The following is a 19,397-nucleotide window of genomic DNA, read 5'->3' as shown; positions in this document are numbered from 1 at the left end:
GCGTAGGCTCACGTGACTTACGCGGCCAGGAGTCGTAGGGGCGGGTCAGGGGGGCGGGACGATGGGGGAGGAGGAGACGTGATCCCAGTACTGGACGGGTGTTGCTCTAGAGACCCAGGCGGGTCCTGCTGAAGTGACCCAGTGTCTGTAGTACTTGGGCAGCAGAGACTGCGCAGCGGCGGGGGAAAAAACCTGGAAGTCCTCTCGGCTGCGGTGACGCGGAACGTTTTTTGGCCAAACCCCGAAAGAAGAAATCGGAAGTGACGTCGCGGTCAAAACAAGCCGGGGTTTGGGGGCCTGCAGTGAATCTGTGGCCGCAGATGGAAAGGCCCGACTCGCTGTCGGCTGTCGAAGGTAGTCGCGAGGCCCTGCGCGCCCATCCAGTAGGCTTCCGGCCCCTGTCCCCCGGACCCTCCCGCCGGGGGTGAACCAGAGTTTCCGCCTGAGCGACTTTTCGGGCCGAGCTGGCGGGTGGCTCCCGAGCGGACTTCCCTCCCTACAAGTGTCCCTTTCACGGGGCTTCTGCCCTGGGACACCTGTCGCCTATGAGGCGTCATTTTCATAGCACCTTCCTTTCCTTGGTGGACAGTTTCAGGAGTAGGAAGAGCCAAGGGACACCTGTTACTAGGATCCACTGCGGAATGTGTATCTCATTAGGTTTTCTCCCAGATCCCTGGGCTCTGACCCATCGAGGTGATCCTAGCTCTCCTTTGGCCATCCGTCTTCTCACTGCCTCTTACTCTCAATCCTATTTTCACCTCCCCTTCTCCGAGTCTTCAAAATCTTAGCTTAACCCATCAATTTTGGCTCATCTCGTCTAGCGTATTGGCAGGACCAGCGTTCTGTTTTCACTCCCTCCTCGCCCCAGTTCTCCCCTTCTCGAAGAGGGTAATTCCGCCTATATTATGACATGGAAGATGTTTAGAGCTAGAAAGAATATTAGAGATGCCTATTTCAACCGTCTTCGTTGTATAGATTAATAAAACGAGTCTCAGAAAACGTATATGACTTGTCTTTCCATTGTTGCACAGCTAGATAGTAGTGATGTTGAGACCGGAATGCCAGATCTAATTAGCAAGCCCCTGTTGGGCATCTCGCAGGGTCATTTTAGGATACAAAATAATATGAAACAGTGTTAAACTTCATATCAGAAAACATTTCTGGAGCACCTGATGGGATCAAGCTCTGTTTTGTATGCAAAGATTAGTAAGAGTGGCCCCCAGCCTAGAGAAGTTTTCAGTTTCTTGGGAGTTTAAGTGGAAACGTTCAAAGGAATGGTAAATGCCAAAATGGAAATAAATGCAGTGTGCTAAGAGAGCTCAGGGGATTGCATTTAGGCCAGCTCTGGGTAGGAGTCTGTGGGAGATGGGTCGTCCCTCCGGAAATTTTCATAAGAGCCTATATTAAGTTGCTAACATTTTAACTAAACAAAAACTGAGAAGTATATCTTCAGTACATCATAACCGAAGCTTTGTAAAGCCTTTACCTGTCCAAGAATCAGGTGTTATAGATGCCAATAGACATGGATACAATGAGTTTTATCTTAAATTCAAACTGAGAACCACTTATGAACATAGCATGTTAAAAAAATGAACTACAGGTAAGGGGTTAAAGTTTTCACATCAAATTTTTTTAATGTTTTAGCTATTTTAGTTTATGGAATGAAGTCTTGGCACTTTAAAATTAGAAGGTGGTTTGGAGCTACTGGGTAGCTCAGTCGGTTAAGTGTCAGACTTCCGGTCAGGTCATGATCCCACAGTTTATGAGTTCAAGCCCCGCATCAGGCTTTCTGCTGTCAGCATGGAGCCCGTTTTGTGTCCTCTATCCGCCTTTCTCTGCCCCTTCCCCTGTCATTGTCTCTCTCTCTCTCTCAAATAAATACGCACTTAAAAATCTAATAAATAAATTTAGAAGGTTGTTTAAATCTATCAGTCAATGAAAAGGTCACCTACTTGAACTATAAAAATAACAAATGCCCAATTTTTGAGAGAAAGATACTATGACAATTTTTTACAAGGTTTTCTCCCAACAGGAACTAGCTTCTTTCCATCTTGATGAAGTGCCTCCCACCCCTCTCTGGGCTTCGCCTGTAGCAGGAACTTCGGTTAGTTCTGAAAGCTGGGTAGTCCAAGGTGCTAGCATGGTTGTGTTCTGGTGTGAGCCCTCTTCATGGTTCATAGCTTCCATCTTCTTGGTCTAACTTGGTGAAAAACCATGAAAGTTTATTTTCATTGTTAGCTTGATCTTCTGTCCACTTATCAATGTTCAGGAATAGGAGAAGGGAGAAAAGAGTAAAATTTGTTGGAACCTGGTGATGAAGGTAAAAATATGCCTGTATCTCGTTTGGTCTTTACCAAGATCCTATGCAATTAGTGGCGATACCCCCATTTTACAGATGAGACTGAGACTTAGGTTGAATAATGTACCAGTTCACACAGCCAAGAAGTGGGGAAGCTTGGATTCATACCCAGGTGTCTGCCTCCAAACATTGTATGCTTACTGTTATGTATAGGGGCTTGTAAGAGCACTATGTGCATACTTGATTGAAAAATGATTATTTTGTGTATTATTACCTAAGTTGATATAATCTTTTTAATTTTTTTCTTTCAGATTTTTCAATATCTAAATTCCAAGAACACACTGGATACCACTCCTATAAAACAAAGAGGAAATCATGAAGGAATGTTTTAATCATTGAAACTACAGTTGAAGTCATGGCTACGTCAACAAATCTGGATATTGGAGCCCAGCTGATAGTGGAAGAGTGTCCCAGCACTTACAGTCTAACTGGCACGCCAGACATTAAAATAGAACATCAGCTGGACTCAAATGCAGAGGAAGGATCAGCTCAGGGTGTTGCCATGGGAATGAAATTCATATTACCTAACCGATTTGATATGAACGTGTGTTCTCGATTTGTGAAGTCCTTAAATGAAGAGGATAGTAAAAATATTCAAGATCAGGTTAACTCTGACCTGGAAGTGGCATCTGTCCTATTTAAAGGTTGCAAGTTATGGTATAAATATGTGCATTTGTTCTGTTTTTGTTTTTTTGTGTTTTTTGTGTATGGTTTTGTTTTTTTGGTTTTGGTTTTGGTTTTTCCTTTCTGATCATGAGATTTTGAGTTTGGGAAGAGAGTTTGGAAGTCATCTTTTAATATAATTTTCTAGAATCTCACAGAAACCGAAATTAAATAATTTTCATGTTTTGTGATGTCTATAATGTATGTTGATTTTTAAAAATTTTCTAGCTTGACCTTTATTTAGAAATTAAAGTTTCTTATTTGTACCTTTTTAAATGATAGAAGAAAAATTATTCGTGCCTTTTAAGAAATGAATTACCTTAATATTCCCTATTCCATGAATATTTGGCCTCAGTTTCCCATGCATTAATGCAGTGAAGTCTGCCATCATATTGTAGATTTATTTTTATAACAATCTACTGAATAAAAAAGCTAATTTCAAAATAAAATTGTTCAAAATTAATACAGATTTTTCCTGGAACTTTCACTATGATGATAGAGATTTTTTAATAGCAAAGAATAATTTAATATCACTTGAGAAACAGTTGAAGATGTACCTCGTGTATTTCTCTTTTAATGTAAACATTGACATAGAACTTTGAAATGTTTTATCATTAAAATATTGTGTTAATGTGTTTAAATTTATTTTACTTAGCTGAATGCAATATCCATACATCTCCTTCTCCGGGAATTCAAGTAAGGCATGTCTACACTCCCTCTACAACAAAGCACTTCTCACCCATAAAACAATCAACTACTTTAACCAACAAACACAGAGGAAATGAGGTCTCAACCACACCTCTCTTAGCAAATTGTAAGTATTTCCCACTGATTTGTTAAAATATTCTTATTACTGGTATAATGCTTTCAAGAGTTTGGCCTTGAAACATTATTTTCTTTAAATGCATATTCTATTTGGAAAGTGATGTCTTTTTTTTTAATTTTTTTTTTCAACGTTTATTTATTTTTGGGACAGAGAGAGACAGAGCATGAACGGGGGAGGGGCAGAGAGAGAGGGAGACACAGAATCGGAAACAGGCTCCAGGCTCTGAGCCATCAGCCCAGAGCCTGACGCGGGGCTCAAACTCACGGACCACGAGATCATGACCTGGCTGAAGTCGGACGCTTAACCGACTGCGCCACCCAGGCGCCCCAGGAAAGTGATGTCTTGATAGTTTTAGTAATTTAAAATTTCACAATATTACTGCAGAGTCACATATTTCATGTTTTATATTTCTATGTTGAGAAAAAATACAGATTTTAATACAGATTTTGTATAGGTTTATACAAATACAGGTTTACATTCATACACATACAGATTTTTACAGGTTTTCATTCTTAAAACCTTTATAGTTTTTTTTTTAATGTTTATTTTTGTGTGAGAGAGAGAGACAGAGTGTGAGCAGGGGAGGGGCAGAGAGAGAGGGAGACACAGAATCTGAAGCAGGCTCCAGGCTCTGAGCTGTCAGCACAGAACCCTACGCGGGGCTGGAACTCACGTAACGACGAGATCAGACCTGAGCCGAAGTCAGACACCTAACCGACTGAGCCACCCAGGCACTATTAAAACCTTTATAGTTTAACTATAAAAAAACAATTTGTTATTCTGAACTACGTGCAAAGTAAGAGAGTATTTTTACTTCACATTTTACTTTTAAACTAGATCAGTGATCAGCAAGTGATTTGTAGTAAAAGCTGAGTGATTTGTAATTTAGAATTTGACTATAATAATATGAATATGAAATTTCTCTTTTTAAAACCTTGAAGCCACAATTTTTAAAAATGGAATCATTCTAGAGGAAATAAAATGAAGCTCTTCTATACAAATCAGAAAAATCTAGTATGGGTATGTTAATGAAAGAAAACCAGTTAGCAGTTTGACGTTAGGGACTGTATCTGAATATGTAACGTAAATGCATCTATATTCTAAAGCATGGTGAAATATTTGTTTTTACTTTGGAAACACTGTATCTCTCCTGATTTTGAATGGCATGCCCTAGCGGTTAAGCCAGGAGGAGTCCATGATTCTTACTTCACCTATTAGCCAAAGTTTCTACTTATTATATTTCCATGTGCTTCCTAATTGCTTTCCTTTCTATTAAGGCCACTCAGTCATATTACTGAAGTCAAGGATCAAGTGATACTAATTTCTAAGATGAACTCTCACAGAACAGTGCCTGTTTAGTTTTGTTGTAAAATAAAGATGTTGTCTTAAAATAAATAAACGAGGGGTGCCTGGGTGGGTCACTTAAGTTTCCGACTCTTGACTTCAGGTCCTGATCTCACTCATGGGATCAAGCCCCACCTGGGGGTCTGCGCTGATATTGAGGAGCCTGGTTGGGATCCTCTCTATCTGTCTGTCTGTCTGTCTGTCTCTCTCTCTCCCTCTGCCCTTCTCTTTCTCTTTAAATATATAAACTTTTAAATATAAATAAATGAATGCATAAATGAATGAAATAAAGATATTGTCTTGAAATAGTCCAACCATATTATTTTTGAGCTAAAAAGAAACACCTAGAGATTATGCAGTTCCCCTCCCTCATGTTAGAGACAAAAACATTTAATTATTTACTCAAGGTCACACAGCTGATTAGCCACAATGAAGTCTGCATTCAAGAATTTACTCTGAAAGTTAGTTTTCAGCCTATTAATTCCCATGGGTTAGAAAAAAACCCGTGGAGTCTTGAAACAATGGTCTTTGGGATTTCAGAGGATTCAGTCAATAAAAAGACAGAAGGTGTATCTTTGTGTGGTTTTAGACCCACCATCCTCCTAAGTTTGGACATTGAGTTAGCATTTTAAAAATTAAATACCTAAACTGTCTCTTTGATTGATAAGATCAGTGGCGATTTGCATTAATAGTTGATCATAACAATTTGCCTGTTCATTGCTAATAATACTTTGTAGCTGTCAGAATTGCCTTAAACACATACCGATCCTCAGATATACGTATATTTTAAGTTATATTTTTTTAAACAATAAAATGAGAGTTTTTATTTTAGAAAAGAAAATTGCTGCACACATATAAATACTGATGTGATGAAAGTGTACCCTCTAAGTCGAAAACTGTGAAGCTTTTTATGGTATTATTTCAGCTCTATCTGTTCACCAGTTGGCTGCTCAGGGAGAGATGCTTTACCTAGCTACTCGGATTGAACAAGGTAATAGCCTGTTCTTTTAAATGTACTTAAGTTTTGTAGGGTTTATTAGATTTTTGTTGTTTTATTTTAATACAGGAAAGTATAAAGACAAAAAAAATAGTTGCATAATCTCACCAGGCAGATAACCCAGTAGGTGGTAAAAAACAGACAAACAAAAAGTATATAAAGTATAAAAGTCACAGCTTCCCATACCATCCTAGCCTTGTTCCCAAAAGCAAATATTATAAATTTCTTATATTTTCAGAAAACTTTTCTAGAAAACGTTTCTGTTTATTTTTGGAGTTCTGTATGAGAATATATATGTGCTTTTTTGTTGTTTACACAAGAGGGAAAGTATTGTACACACCGTATTACACTTTCCTTTTGTTCACTTAATATTTTGGACATCTTTCCATATAAGCACATAAAGATCTGTTTCATTCTTTTTAATAGTTTAACAGGTCTATGATTTTGCACTGTATTGCTGCATACATATGTACCATGTTTTGGTTTTTTTTTTAATTTTTTTTTAAATTTTTTTTTTAACGTTTATTTTTGAGACAGAGAGAGAGACACACACAGCATGAATGGGGGAGGGGCAGAGAGAGAGGGAGACACAGAATCGGAAGCAGGCTCCAGGCTCTGAGCCATCAGCCCAGAGCCCGACGCGGGGCTCGAACTCGCAGACCGCGAGATTGTGACCTGAGCTGAAGTCGGACGCTTAACCGACTGAGCCACCCAGGCGCCCCGGTTTTTTTAAATTTTTTTAAACGTTTATTTATTTTTGAGAGATAGAGGGAGACAGAGCATGAGCAGGGGAAGGGCAGAGAGAGAGGGAAACACAGAATCTGAAACAGGCTGCAGGCTCTGACCTGCCAGCAACAGAGCCTGACACAGGTCTCACGCCCACAGACCTCGAGATCATGACCTGAGCCAAAGTCGGACACTTCACCGGCTGAGCCACCCAGGTGCATGTTTTTATTTTTTAACTAATCCTCTTGGAGGTGATTCCAATTTCTTGCTCTTAAATAATAGTCTTGCTTATGTTCCTTTTAAGTAGGTAAATTCCTACAAGTATATTTGCTGGGTCAAAAGAAATGTGAATTTTTATTTATATATATATTGCCAGATATTTGTCCTGTCCCTACACCAGAGTTAGAGTTTCTGTTTCCCCATACCCTGACACAAGATATTATCAGACTTTAATCTTTGCTAATCTCATGGGTGAAAAAATAGTCTCTCATACTGGTTTTGTTTCAGTTTTTAAAATTATGGTCTATTTAAGCTTTTTTGTGTGTGAACTGCCTGATATGTGTTGATTTATGTGAACTCTTATCTAAATTAAAGAAATTCACTCTTTGTTGTTTATGTTGCATTTTTTTTTCTAGTTTGTCATTTTCCTTTGATTCTGATGTTTTCAAACAAAATTTTAACATTTTGTAGTGGTAAATTTATTTTTTTCCTTGCAACTTTTGAGTTTTATATCCTGCTTTGAAATGATTTTCTACTTCAAAATTACAAATAAATTCACTCACATCTTATTCTACAATTTCTGTGGTTTGGTTTTTTTCACATTTCAATCTTTGACGCATATGGAATGTTTTGGTATAAGGAGGTAAAGGTCAAGCTTTACTTTTATTTTCCTTTTTCATAAAGTTAGCCAGTTATCCCAACATTACTGATTGAATACAGGGTGCATGATAAAAGAGGTGGGTTTTTTTTCATCATGTCATTTTCTTATAAGACATACTTCAGTATTTTATTTCTTTTTGTTCATAAATATTTGAAGGTTTCATTCTCAGTCTACTAAATAAACTTAGGGGAAACCTGTGGACTTTATAACTAGTAAGGTGAATCTAGGAAACAAAATGGGGTTCAAGGTAGAATTGCATGGGACTGTGTTTCAGATTATTCTGTCTTCATCCCAATTATGTTAGTAAACCACCAAGAATGAAAAAAATATCAATGTTAGCTATAGAGAAGAAGATAATTTTAATAAGGTTTTGGAGGTTTTATAATATATATTTATATAATTGTAAGGGCTATTATATAATCTCGCTTCTATTGTGTTTCTCCCAACTACTCATTGAGATAAGCAAAGTATTATTCCGTGTATTGGAGAAATTAAATGATATGCCCAGAATCATAGTCCTGTAAAGTGACAGAGGCAGGATTCAGACTATGGTCTCCTGATCCCGCGTCCAGTCTTTTGTGGACTGCCCTGTACCTAGCGTTACGTCATGTGCAGTAGAAACACGCTGTTTGAACTGAGCTGTGTATACCGAAGCACATTTTAATACATTCACACCGCACCGTGCAACAACACTTAATAGGACTTCAGCAAGTAAGTCGGCAGAAAGTGAACTTCAGTGAGTAGTAGTATCAACTTTTTAGAATGCCAGTATTTTCTTAATGATATTAATAGTTGGTTGTTAAATTAGATGACAAAAATTGCTTTTCTTTTAAATAGAAAATGTTATCAATCACACGGATGAAGAAGGATTTACTCCTCTGATGTGGGCTGCAGCACACGGGCAAATAGCTGTGGTAGAGTTTCTACTTCAGAATGTAAGGAAAATGCCTCAGAAAATGTATATGTACAGTTACTTAAGTCTGTAGTAAAGATTTTGTATCTTCAGCCAACTAGATGCAATGGTAGAGGATCCAAAACAATTTTACATGCTTTTCATGTTCTTGTGGAACCTGGATCTAGCTGGGCAGACAAGACCAATCGTACGTGAAACAGCAAGAGAGAATTTAATGCCCAACTCCCTTGAGGTACAGTGGGAACAAAAGTACCGTCAGCTCTCTAGGACCAGCTTCATGGAGGAGATGTAAATTGACTCCAGAGCAGAAGGACAGTTAGGACCGAGATAAAGGGAGGAAGGAAGGCGTCCATGAGTAGAAATTCGTGTTATTTACCCCAGAACGTTACCTGACCGAAGTATTGAACTGAATTCTTAGTGACAGAAACAACAGTATTCTTGTTTACATGAATTGAAAAGTCTTTTCTCTCCACTTACCACTCCAGGGTGCTGATCCCCAACTTTTAGGAAAAGGTCGAGAAAGTGCACTATCATTGGCCTGTAGTAAAGGCTACACAGATATTGTCAAAATGCTGCTTGATTGTGGAGTTGATGTGAATGAATATGATTGGGTGAGTTTATGCTACTGATTTTAAAATACCGTAATAAACTCTAGGATTTACTTAGTTTGGAGAGACGTAATACATTTCACTAAACATTTGGAAAAATCATTAACTTAAACACCTGGAAGAAAAAGTTAATGGTGTAAACTCACTTGTGACATCTGCTTTAAGTATTCTTCACAAAATATGAAAATTGACTTAAACTGCTTTTACATGTCCATTTCTTAGTAAAACTCCTCAACGGCAACATTGAATTACTCAAATCTTGCTCACCTTGAAAACTAAATGACCTTTTCCTTTTGCAGAATGGAGGAACACCTTTGCTTTATGCTGTACATGGAAATCATGTTAAATGTGTAAAAATGCTCTTAGGTAAGCCATTTTTAAAAGTGAAAATATTTAGAAAATACCATGTGAGGGGTTTATTTTAACTTCTTACAAGGTGGCCTCCCTTGGTATTACTCAGGAGAATCATTAATTACTATTAAACACGTGAATCCTTCTGGAACACGTGCTACCAGAGAGTTGCCCCTGTGAGAAGCAACTCCATCACACCGCACACCTGTGCTTGGAGCATTTGTCTTTGTTGCTTTCCTTTGGAGGATCACGGGTGAATCCACAGTTGTTTCCTCGATCCGCGGCGTCTTTATGCAGAAGTTCTCGCTATAGTTGTTGATGAGTTTCAGCTTTTCCAGAGGATGCCTGTTTGTTTGAAGTGTCTTCCCTCTGACCCACCGAAGTGAAATCTCTGCCCTTCGTACTTTGTCAGACCATCCTGAAGACACCCTCCACTTTGCTGAAAATCTGTCCTGCTGTTTGCACATGAGCCAGTAATAGACAAACATGTCTACATTTTCATTTTATTTATGCAGATTTTTCTGTTTTGATACAGAAAATGGAGCTGACCCCACAATTGAAACTGACTCTGGGTATAATTCTATGGATTTAGCTGTAGCCTTGGGCTATAGAGGTGGTAAGTATTTTAGAACTGTCAGATTGTATTTTTTTAAAATTTTTTTTTAACGTTTATTTATTTTTGAGACAGAGCATGAACGGGGGAGGGTCAGAGAGAGGGAGACACAGAATCTGAAACAGGCTCCAGGCTCTGAGCTGTCAGCACAGAGCCCGACGCGGGGCTCGAACTCACGGACCGCGAGATCATGACCTGAGCCGAAGTCGGCTGCTCAACCGACTGAGCCACCCAGGCGCCCCTGTCAGATTGTATTTTAGTTAGTAAAGCTGTATAAATAGTACAAACTGTGGTCTGAACCATTTTCATCACTTGTTGTCCTAAAACATGACATGTTATCCTAACTCCTGACATATACTTTTAACTGTGGGCAACATCAACAAATTCTTACCAAAAAAAAGAGTTTGTTACTGTTACTTTTCACCAACCCAAATAACTAGTTGCTAGAGTGCACAGTACTTATGTACAAGATTTGTTTAACATTTTGTAACAAATTATTTACAAAATGCTTTCTGGTTGCCCTTTCTCTGTTCTTTAGAACAAACTTTGTGCAAGAACAGAATCCAGTAACTTAGACAATTACTAAGTCCATGACAGACTAAGTTTTAAGTGTGTTAAGTATTGCATGCAATCATATCACCCTCAGACTACAAGTATATGTTACTAGGGTATATCCTCAGAATATGATGAATAAGTATTTTAAGAAAAAGTTGATGGGGGTGCCTGGGTGGCTCAGTCGGTTAAGCATCCAACTTCAGCTCAGGTCATGATCTCGCGGTCGGTGAGTTCGAGCCCCGCGTGGGACTCTGTGCTGATAGCTCAGAGCCTGGCGCCTGCTTCAGATTCTGTGTCTCCCTCTCTCTCTGCCCCACCCCCCACTCGCGCTCTGTCTCTCTCTCAAAAGTAAACACTTAAAAAATGTAAAAGAAAGAAAAGAAAAAGTTGATGTTAAGTTGAATTTGATAGTTCTGTTTAAAATTGTGTAATCAGCATGCTGTGGTCTTGATAACCTATCTCTTCTAGTTCAACAGGTTATTGAGTCACATTTGCTGAAGCTGCTTCAGAATATCAAGGAGTAGACACAGGCATCAGGAAGTGTCGTCTGCCCTTTCTTTTACTTTTTGGCTCTTATAAATGATAGTTTTGTTTACTTATAAATTTTTACCTCAGTTGCAAAATTTACTGGTTTTGGTAAGTTTTAATAAATATTCCTCTCAGCAATTCACTGGTTTATAATAAAATTAATATTGATGCTTTTTTATAAATGTGTTTTACTGCATATTTAAAGTTATAAATTAATGTTTCATGTGGCATGTAAATTTTTATGGTACAGATAGTTATCTGTCTTTGTATCAAGTGCTGTAATTTAACATTTTCAAAAATTATTCTACCCTGTTTGTCTTCACTCTTGTATTAACTCATTGACTTCACATAGGTTTGCTATAAATCTATAGAAAAAAAATTTGTTATTGTTGAATTCAAAAATGCACAGTGTGATTGTTTACAAAATGATGTTATAAATAAAGTACTTTTTCTGTTTGCATGCTAGTTTTTTTTTTTAATTTTATAAGATTATTGAGGAATTACTTTAAGATTTTGGTTTAACCCTTCTGTCCTGCTAGGATACTCCATTAGATCAAACAGTATAATTAAAATAAATCAAATGTAAGTCAATCAACAAAGATTTGATTGTCATTTTTAGAAGTATATTTAGAATATTTTTCTCTTGTAAATAAGTTTTTCAGTAGGAAAAGTCCTCCATGAAAGAAAAGTCACCCCTTCAATAAAAGTCAATTAAATGCTCTTTAATTCCATTGAAGGAGTACTATAAATATATATATTGGTTTTAAAATAAAAGATAACAGAGATATAAAAAAGGACCATAATATGATTGAAACCTTCTAGATGTACATTTAGAGAGGAAATATAATCATTTAATAAAAGGGATACAACCTAAAGAGAACTATATAAATATTCTTTGGTTAAAGGAACCTTCTTTTTTGTACAGATTTTCCTCTTAAGACAGTTAAGCCTTTTTGCTGGAGTGAGAGCTATGTAATGCTAGCTGTGTGCACAGGAATAAAATTCACCTGCATAACCTCGTCAGTGACTCCGAACAAGAAACTTGATTATTGGTGATTTTATATTTAATGGAATTGAAATTACAATTGGATACATAATTATTACATTCACAGTAGACCATCCCAAACCCATTGCTTTCTGAGTTGTCCCTGTGAAAAGGATAGACCACCGTTTGATACCTTTGCCCCATGTTTTATTTTTTATTCATAAATTCAGTGAAATTGCTCTCCATTCAGACATATTTGCTCATATTACATTATGGGCCTGGAAAGCATCTCAACATTTTACGTGTGTCCATTATGTTTCTTTTTCACATCCACTGAGAATAGTCAGACCTATTACATATACCAGAATCAATTCATGGAAAGTGTCATAAAGTCCTTATTGGTACTCAGTCCGTCTTCTGTTCACTGGTCTCTTGTCCAAAAGGTTAAATATTTGAAACAAGAAATTTCCGCTCAACAGTCATTCAATCCTTCAATACACATTTATTGAGCTCATACGCCATGTTAGATTTGGGTTGGACTCACGAGATGCAGTGGTGGGGATCCACAGGGACATTTTCACTGCCCTGCCTTGAAGATCTTACATAGAATCTGCCTCTGGGGAGCCTGGGCGGCTCACTTAAGGGTCCAACTCTTGTTTTGGGCTCAGATCATGATCTTACATTTCATGGGATTGAGGCCCAAGTCGGACTCTGCACTGACAGTGCAGAGCCTGCTTGGGATTCTCTCTCTCCTTCTGTCTCTGCCCCTCCACCACTCACACGTGTGTGTATGTGTGTGTGTGTGTGTGTGTGTGTGTACACATGCTCCATTTCTTTCTTAAATAAACTTAAAAAAAAACCAAAACTCCTCCCAGCGAGTTTGGTTTTGTTCCAAATCATCTCCTGTTGTCCCACACATTCCTGAGGACAAGTTAAAAATGCTAAGTGTCGGGGCTCCTGGATGGCTTAGTTGGCTGAGCATTGGACTTCTGCCCAGGTCATGATCTCAAGGTTCATGGGTTCGAACCCCACATCAGGCTCTGTGCTGACAGCTTAGAGCCTGGAGCCTGCCTCAGACTCTGTGTCTCCCTCTCTCTCTGCCCCTCCCCTGCTCACTCACTCGCTCTCTCAAAAATAAACATAAATTTAAATGAATGGTTAACTGAGGCATGTTCAAGGCCCTAAAATGCCTGGTACTGGGTTTATCACACACTAATTGTCCTGCTGTGTCCCCACATTAGTCCTCCTTATGGACACAACAGAACCCTCTATGTCCTGAGGAGAAACAGAGGGCAGAGGATCTGAGAGTAGCAGAGGCTCCACTCTAAGGACAATTGGTTCTCAAGTTGGGATGCACGATGGAATCATCTGGAGGGCGGTTGAAAATGCTAAGGCCGGGGTCTCCCGGAGAATCTGTTTTATTCATCTGGGATGCCAAGCGGGGGCATGTAATAGCTTCCTGGGTGATTCTCATGTACAGCCAAGAGTGCCAACCTTGCTGTGGCTGGTAGAACCAGCATGTTCCAAACCACATTCTAACATTTGCCTTTCACATTGCCACCCTGTCTACAAAGTAACGTTATGAAAGAACCTAGCTTATCCTTTCTCTCTAGCCTGTCGGTACATGCTCTGACTCTTTTATAAAGGTAAACATGAATAACACATGAATAACTCAGCTTTTGTCCTTCAATGAGCTGTTAGTTATAACTGCACATCCTTTATTAATTTGTGTTTCCGAAAGACGCATTTCTGATGCCATACAGTTGTTAACTTATTTTGCTTATCTTTTGGATAAGAAAAGAGCCCTGAACACCCGGGACAGTAGTCTATTACCAACAAATGCCAAAGAACTTGTTATTCCTTTGTTCTAGGATTTCCTTCGGGACACAGATATTGACTAAAGCACTGGCCATCCAGAATTCACACTCGCTCTCGGGTTCCTCCACAAGGACAAGGCTGGGTAACCCTCTTCCATGATGTGTGCCTGTTATGAAAACTTTGATCTTCTCGTACGTGGTGATGCTGTGTTTGCCCCTCTGCCAAGGAGACTGTCAACAAAAATGAAGTCAATCACATGTATCCCTGTCTCAGTGATCTCCTGCCTCCGACGTCCCTCAGCCACTTCAGGAACAGGTTGGTGGTATTTAGCAAAGAGCTCATTTGGGCCAGAGTTTGGCCTTACTGCCTTCTTCAGAGAATAAACCACTCCCTTTGTGCCATTCTAGGTTCTTCTTAGAAGATACCGTTGCCTTCCCTGTGTCGATAAGATGACTGGGGCCCTCCCCAAGAAAGCACCATGTACTGTGTGTGGTCAGCTTTCACACAGCCTCCTACATGGGGGAAAAGTCAAATATAGCAACTGCTGTTGGCTTACGAGAAACAGTAGAACACAAATGTCAAGGTTTGTGCCAGGTGCTGAAGTCACGGCCCCTGCACCTCAGGATCTAGTCAGGGAGAGAATGCAGTACAAATTCACTAACCTCAACGCAATATGAAGTAATTGATAAGAAAAGTTGATGTCAAATAGGAATTGATTTGGGAAAGAAACTTATTTCTGTGGCTTCAGGAAGCCCAGGTCAGAATCCCTGACCTTTATCTTTATTTTTTCTGTATATAAAAGTAACATGTACTTCTCATATCTGTCAGAATGCTTTCAGGTGTAAAATAAAACCCACTTGAGGTGGCTTAAACAAATAAGTAAATGTATTTGCTCACATAGGAGGAAGTCCAGAGTTAGGAGGATTTCAAAGTTGGCTGACATAGCAAAGCAACAATGTCAAGTAAGACCCAGGTTATTTCGGTCTCTGCACTCTGTGGGCCACAATTCAGCCCCATCCTAAAGCTGGTTCCCCACAGGGCCATGGTGTGGTGTCTAACAACAAGGGCCATATGCTTCTCCATTTCTGTCTAGTTCAATGAGAGAAGGAGGTGTCCCATCCCCCTTCCAGAAGAGTGAGGAAGAACTTCTCCAGAAGTTTCCAGAAAACCACTCCTCTAGTCTCATTTACGACAGGCTTCCATGCTCATTCCTGAACCAGCTATGGAGATTAAGACCAGCTGAGCATCTACCAGTCATACTCAACTCAACTGAGAGCCAGCATCTTCTGTAGCACTTGGGCTGAGTGGGGAGAAACACCAGCATCTGTTAAGAAGGGGGAAAAGGGGAACAAACACAATACCTGTGGAGAGCCCTGACCAGGAGCTATAAGTAGATAAGCAAAAGAAGAGAAAATGGAATGATAAAAAAAAAATGCTTGATTGATTTGAAAGAAGGAGGAAGCAAGAAATATGGAAACGTAGATAGGACAAATAGAAAACAACTAGCAAGATGGTAAACTTAAATTCAACACTAAATGTACAAGGACTAAACATTACAGTTAAAAAACAAAGGTTGAGAGGGGCCTCTGGGTGACTCAGTTGGTTAAGTGTCTGACTCGATCTCAGATCAGGTCTTGATCTCAAGGTCGTAAGTTCAAGCCCTGCATTGGGGTCCACGCTGGGTATGAAGCCTACTTAAAAAACAAAAACAAAACAAAGAAAAGACAAAGGTTGAGAGACTGGACCAAGGAAACCAAGCAAGTATCACCATTTGCTATTTTAAAGAAACAAACTTTAAATATAAGGATGAAGATAGATTGAAAGTAAAAAACTAGGAAAAGATACCATAAACATCAACAAAAGGATGTTGATTTGGCCACATTAATATTGGCATCTCAAACTTCAGGTGCCTAAAATAGCCAAAACTTGAAGAAGTTCTTCTTGAAGAAGAACAAAGTTAGAAGAGTAAAATGGTCAGATATCCAGACTTACCATATAAAGCTACAGCAGTTAACACAGGCAGTGACAAAACAAATAAACCAATGATATAGAATATAGTCTAAAGAAGGATCTGCACCTGTGTGTCAGCTAATATAGACGAAGTTACCACTGCGATTCAGTGGAGAAACAATGCCTTTTCAACACAGCTTTTTAATCTCTGAAAACTTTGTATGCTGCCTAGTAGTCATGGGTAACTGCATTCACATGGAGCTTTGTAAGTAGAAAATATGAACTGTTATTCCCTTTTGCTTAAAAATAACTGTCTTAGAACTCTTTTTCTCTTCTTTTGTGCTTAGATGTAAGTAAACAGAAGACTAGTTGATTCATCTTAAAGTGTTCCAGTGTATCCCCAAAACTGATTTGATTTGTCATTTGGGTTCTAGCTTTGGGCTTTATGTTAATTTTTTTCAGAGCATATATATTTTATTTTGTGTAGTTAGATTCACCAATACCTTTGTGCTCCCAAGACAGTCTCCAATCGCCTCCCTTTAGAGAAGCAAAGAAGTCAGGGTGCGTTCTTCCCTAGCTTCCCCACCCTCCTTACCCCAGCCTCCCCTGGCGACTAGAGTGCAAGTGTGTTATGGAGCTTTAACCAATCAGATGCTCTGAGATGTGTCATACAATAACTGGCCGCCAAGTGGCAGTCATGATGCAGTACGAATGTGACACTGACCCCTCCAGAAAGGATCCAGAAACTGTCAACCTCAAAAACACCTAGGAGCTGGTGAAATAAATGATGACCTGTTTGAAGCAAAATATAACTACAAGAGTTTATTTTTTTTTTTATTAAATGGTTTTTTTTTAAATGTTTATTTATTTTTGAGACAGAGAGAGACAGAGCATGAACAGGGGAGGGGCAGAGAGAGAGGGAGACACAGAACCAGAAGCAGCCTCCAGGCTCTGAGCCATCAGCCCAGAGCCGGATGTGGGGCTCGAACTCATGGGCCGCGAGATCGTGACCTGAGCTGAAGTCGGACGTTTAACTGACTGAGACACCCTGGTGCCCCAAGAGTTTATTTTAAATGGGGATCAGATAATAATGCCAGGAACTAGGTTATATTTTAATTCTAGCGTTAGAATTCTCCAGGAGGGAAGCCTTGAGACACAAGGCAGCATCCTCAACCCCATAAATGAAGAAGGCTCGCTCTCTCTCTTTACCTTTCTCTCTCCTACTGACCTGAGTATATGAGCCCAGGTGTGCCATGTACCCTCCAGGACTTGTGAGTAATAAATCTTGTTTTTTTCGCTGTTCCCTGGTGGTTGTAGTTGAGCTGTAATTTGCAGACATAATATGAGCCCCAGGGCAGGCGCGGTAGGTGCAGGTGGGGGAAATGTCCGTGAGGGTTGCCTTGCCACGGATAGAAAAGGTTGCAGGCATTCCTAGCTGATAGGATCACCATCAATCAGCTGAGACTAACAGAAACCAACTGGTGTAATAGCCCATATCATTATTTTATGTGTGTGACCTTTTATAGTTTGTGGCATAGATAGAAACTTAACAACATGCGCTTTATTTCCTTCTTCTCCATTCCAGCCTTCTGTCGATCTGTCCTCACTGCATATTTTATAAGCACACAAATCAGTGTGATTCAAATATCCCTAAAAAGACAGCCAAATCTTCAAAGAGGTTAATAAGACATGACCTAGTGCATGAAAAGGAAAAAAAAAAAAAAAGATGGTGTCAAAACGACCAAAATGTCAACATGGTTTGAAAGAATCTAATTAGCAATACAGATACAAAGATGCTACCCTTGTGATAAGCTTGATTAACAAAACAATGAAGCCTGTGAGAAAAATTTGAGTGAAACATTCCGGTGTTGAAAACTTATCTTTGATGGGCTGGAAACGCCATGAAAATTAATCCTGAACCATTTCTCAGTTGAGAAAGATTTTGTTTATCCTTCTTTGCTAGAGTGGGAGCCAACAATTCTGATGGTTTGGATTAGCTCTTAATATTTCTAGCCATTGGGGTATTCAAATCACCGGTGCGTTCTTGGCGACAAGCTGTCTCACCACAGACAGCAGGAACAAAGGAACGAAGTCTTCTCCACGCAGAAGTCACAAGGCTTCTCTCTCACTTTGACCAGTGGCCTATAGTCAGAAACAGGCAAAAGGATGTAGTAACCCCAGGGCATCCGCACACCAAGGAGACCTGCGCTCTACCCTTCAGTCCTCGTTAGTTTTCAGGGTTTCCAATGTGCTCAGCTGTGCACTGAGTTTTCCAGGCTTCGAGTCCGTTAACCCCACCCATTAGGCATCTCAGTCACATGAAACAAAACAAAACTACACTGTTGAAGCCGAGGCCACGTGACAGTGACAGAGAGAGAGGCCAGGTTAGGGTGGATAAGAGGCTCATGCAGTTTTTAAGGCTTGTCAGAGACAAAAAGAATGTTTTCATCTGGAAACATTTCATTTTAGACTGGAAAAAAGTGCGTGTGTTCATGTATTCATTCACTCTATAAATCCATTCACTTTACAAACTGCTGTATATAAGATTTATGCCATAGTGAAAACAATGAGAGTTTCAGAATCAGATGAACCCGGATTCAACTCCTGACTTTGACAATGCTTTTCCTGAGCCCAAGTTTTCTCACCTGTAAAAATTAAAAAACTAATACTGTCTGAGGGTTTTTCTAAAGATTTGAGATAATGTTCATACTAGCACATGATAATAAATGAGAGCTATAATTATTACTATTATATTATTATTAACATTACCTCTATCAAGCAACACCAGCCCCCAGTTCAATCCTGCATATTTTCATAAGGATGGTTCTTCCTCTAAGTCAGCTTCCTACTAGCTTTTTACTACCTCATCTCAACCATGGGAGATCTCACCCCCTGACCAAACTTGAGTCAAGCTCCTCTGAGCCCTCTTCTTGTTTTGACCTTGACTTTGGCTTTGGTCTACTGCCCTTGACCTTGGCCTGCTGACTCCAGTCTTGGCACAAATCTCCTAAGCCAGTTTACTAAGAATCCCTTGCCCTTGATAGTTGGTCATGTTGGCCTGCATTAGCAAGGATCCCCCTACCCTTGATGGCTAATCAAGTTCCTCTTAGTAACTTTCCATCCATAGACCCCCTCACTCTGCTCACTGGCTGTACATCCCCAGTTGTCTTTGCTTATAGGTGGAGTTGAGTTCACTCTCTCTTCCTACTGAAATAGTCTCAAATGAAGTCTTCCTTACCATTTTAACAAGTGTCAGAATAAGTTTTCCTTTATGCCCTTTA

The 19,397-nt window shown here is 39.4% G+C and overlaps 1 protein-coding gene across 1 annotated transcript; it reads left to right on the top strand.

The window, feature by feature from the left end:
• The first annotated feature begins 48 nt into the window (after nucleotides 1–48).
• ANKRA2 (ankyrin repeat family A member 2) lies at nucleotides 49–11,828 on the top strand. The gene is made up of 9 exons (XM_027040122.2): nucleotides 49–354; nucleotides 2,611–3,003; nucleotides 3,678–3,836; nucleotides 6,118–6,183; nucleotides 8,633–8,730; nucleotides 9,194–9,319; nucleotides 9,616–9,682; nucleotides 10,203–10,283; nucleotides 11,304–11,828. The coding sequence occupies exons 2-9, from the start codon at nucleotides 2,715–2,717 to the stop codon at nucleotides 11,357–11,359; spliced, it is 942 nt and encodes a 313-aa protein (XP_026895923.1). The 5' UTR covers nucleotides 49–354; nucleotides 2,611–2,714; the 3' UTR covers nucleotides 11,360–11,828.
• Nucleotides 11,829–19,397: the final 7,569 nt, after the last annotated feature.

The sequence above is a fragment of the Acinonyx jubatus genome, chromosome A1 (genome assembly GCF_027475565.1).
Source record: "Acinonyx jubatus isolate Ajub_Pintada_27869175 chromosome A1, VMU_Ajub_asm_v1.0, whole genome shotgun sequence".
In the NCBI taxonomy this organism is placed as follows: domain Eukaryota; kingdom Metazoa; phylum Chordata; class Mammalia; order Carnivora; family Felidae; genus Acinonyx; species Acinonyx jubatus.
Note: the sequence above shows the minus strand (reverse complement) of the source record. Positions and strands in the feature narration are given on the sequence as shown.

Bases quoted from the DNA above. Each gene is read 5' to 3' on its own strand.
- ANKRA2 (XM_027040122.2), top strand. From the start codon at position 2,715: ATGGCTACGTCAACAAATCTGGATATTGGAGCCCAGCTGATAGTGGAA. The intron at 3,004-3,677 runs GTTGCAAGTTAT...TATTTTACTTAG, and splicing joins GGCATCTGTCCTATTTAAAG to CTGAATGCAATATCCATACA. The intron at 9,683-10,202 runs GTAAGCCATTTT...GTTTTGATACAG, and splicing joins ATGTGTAAAAATGCTCTTAG to AAAATGGAGCTGACCCCACA.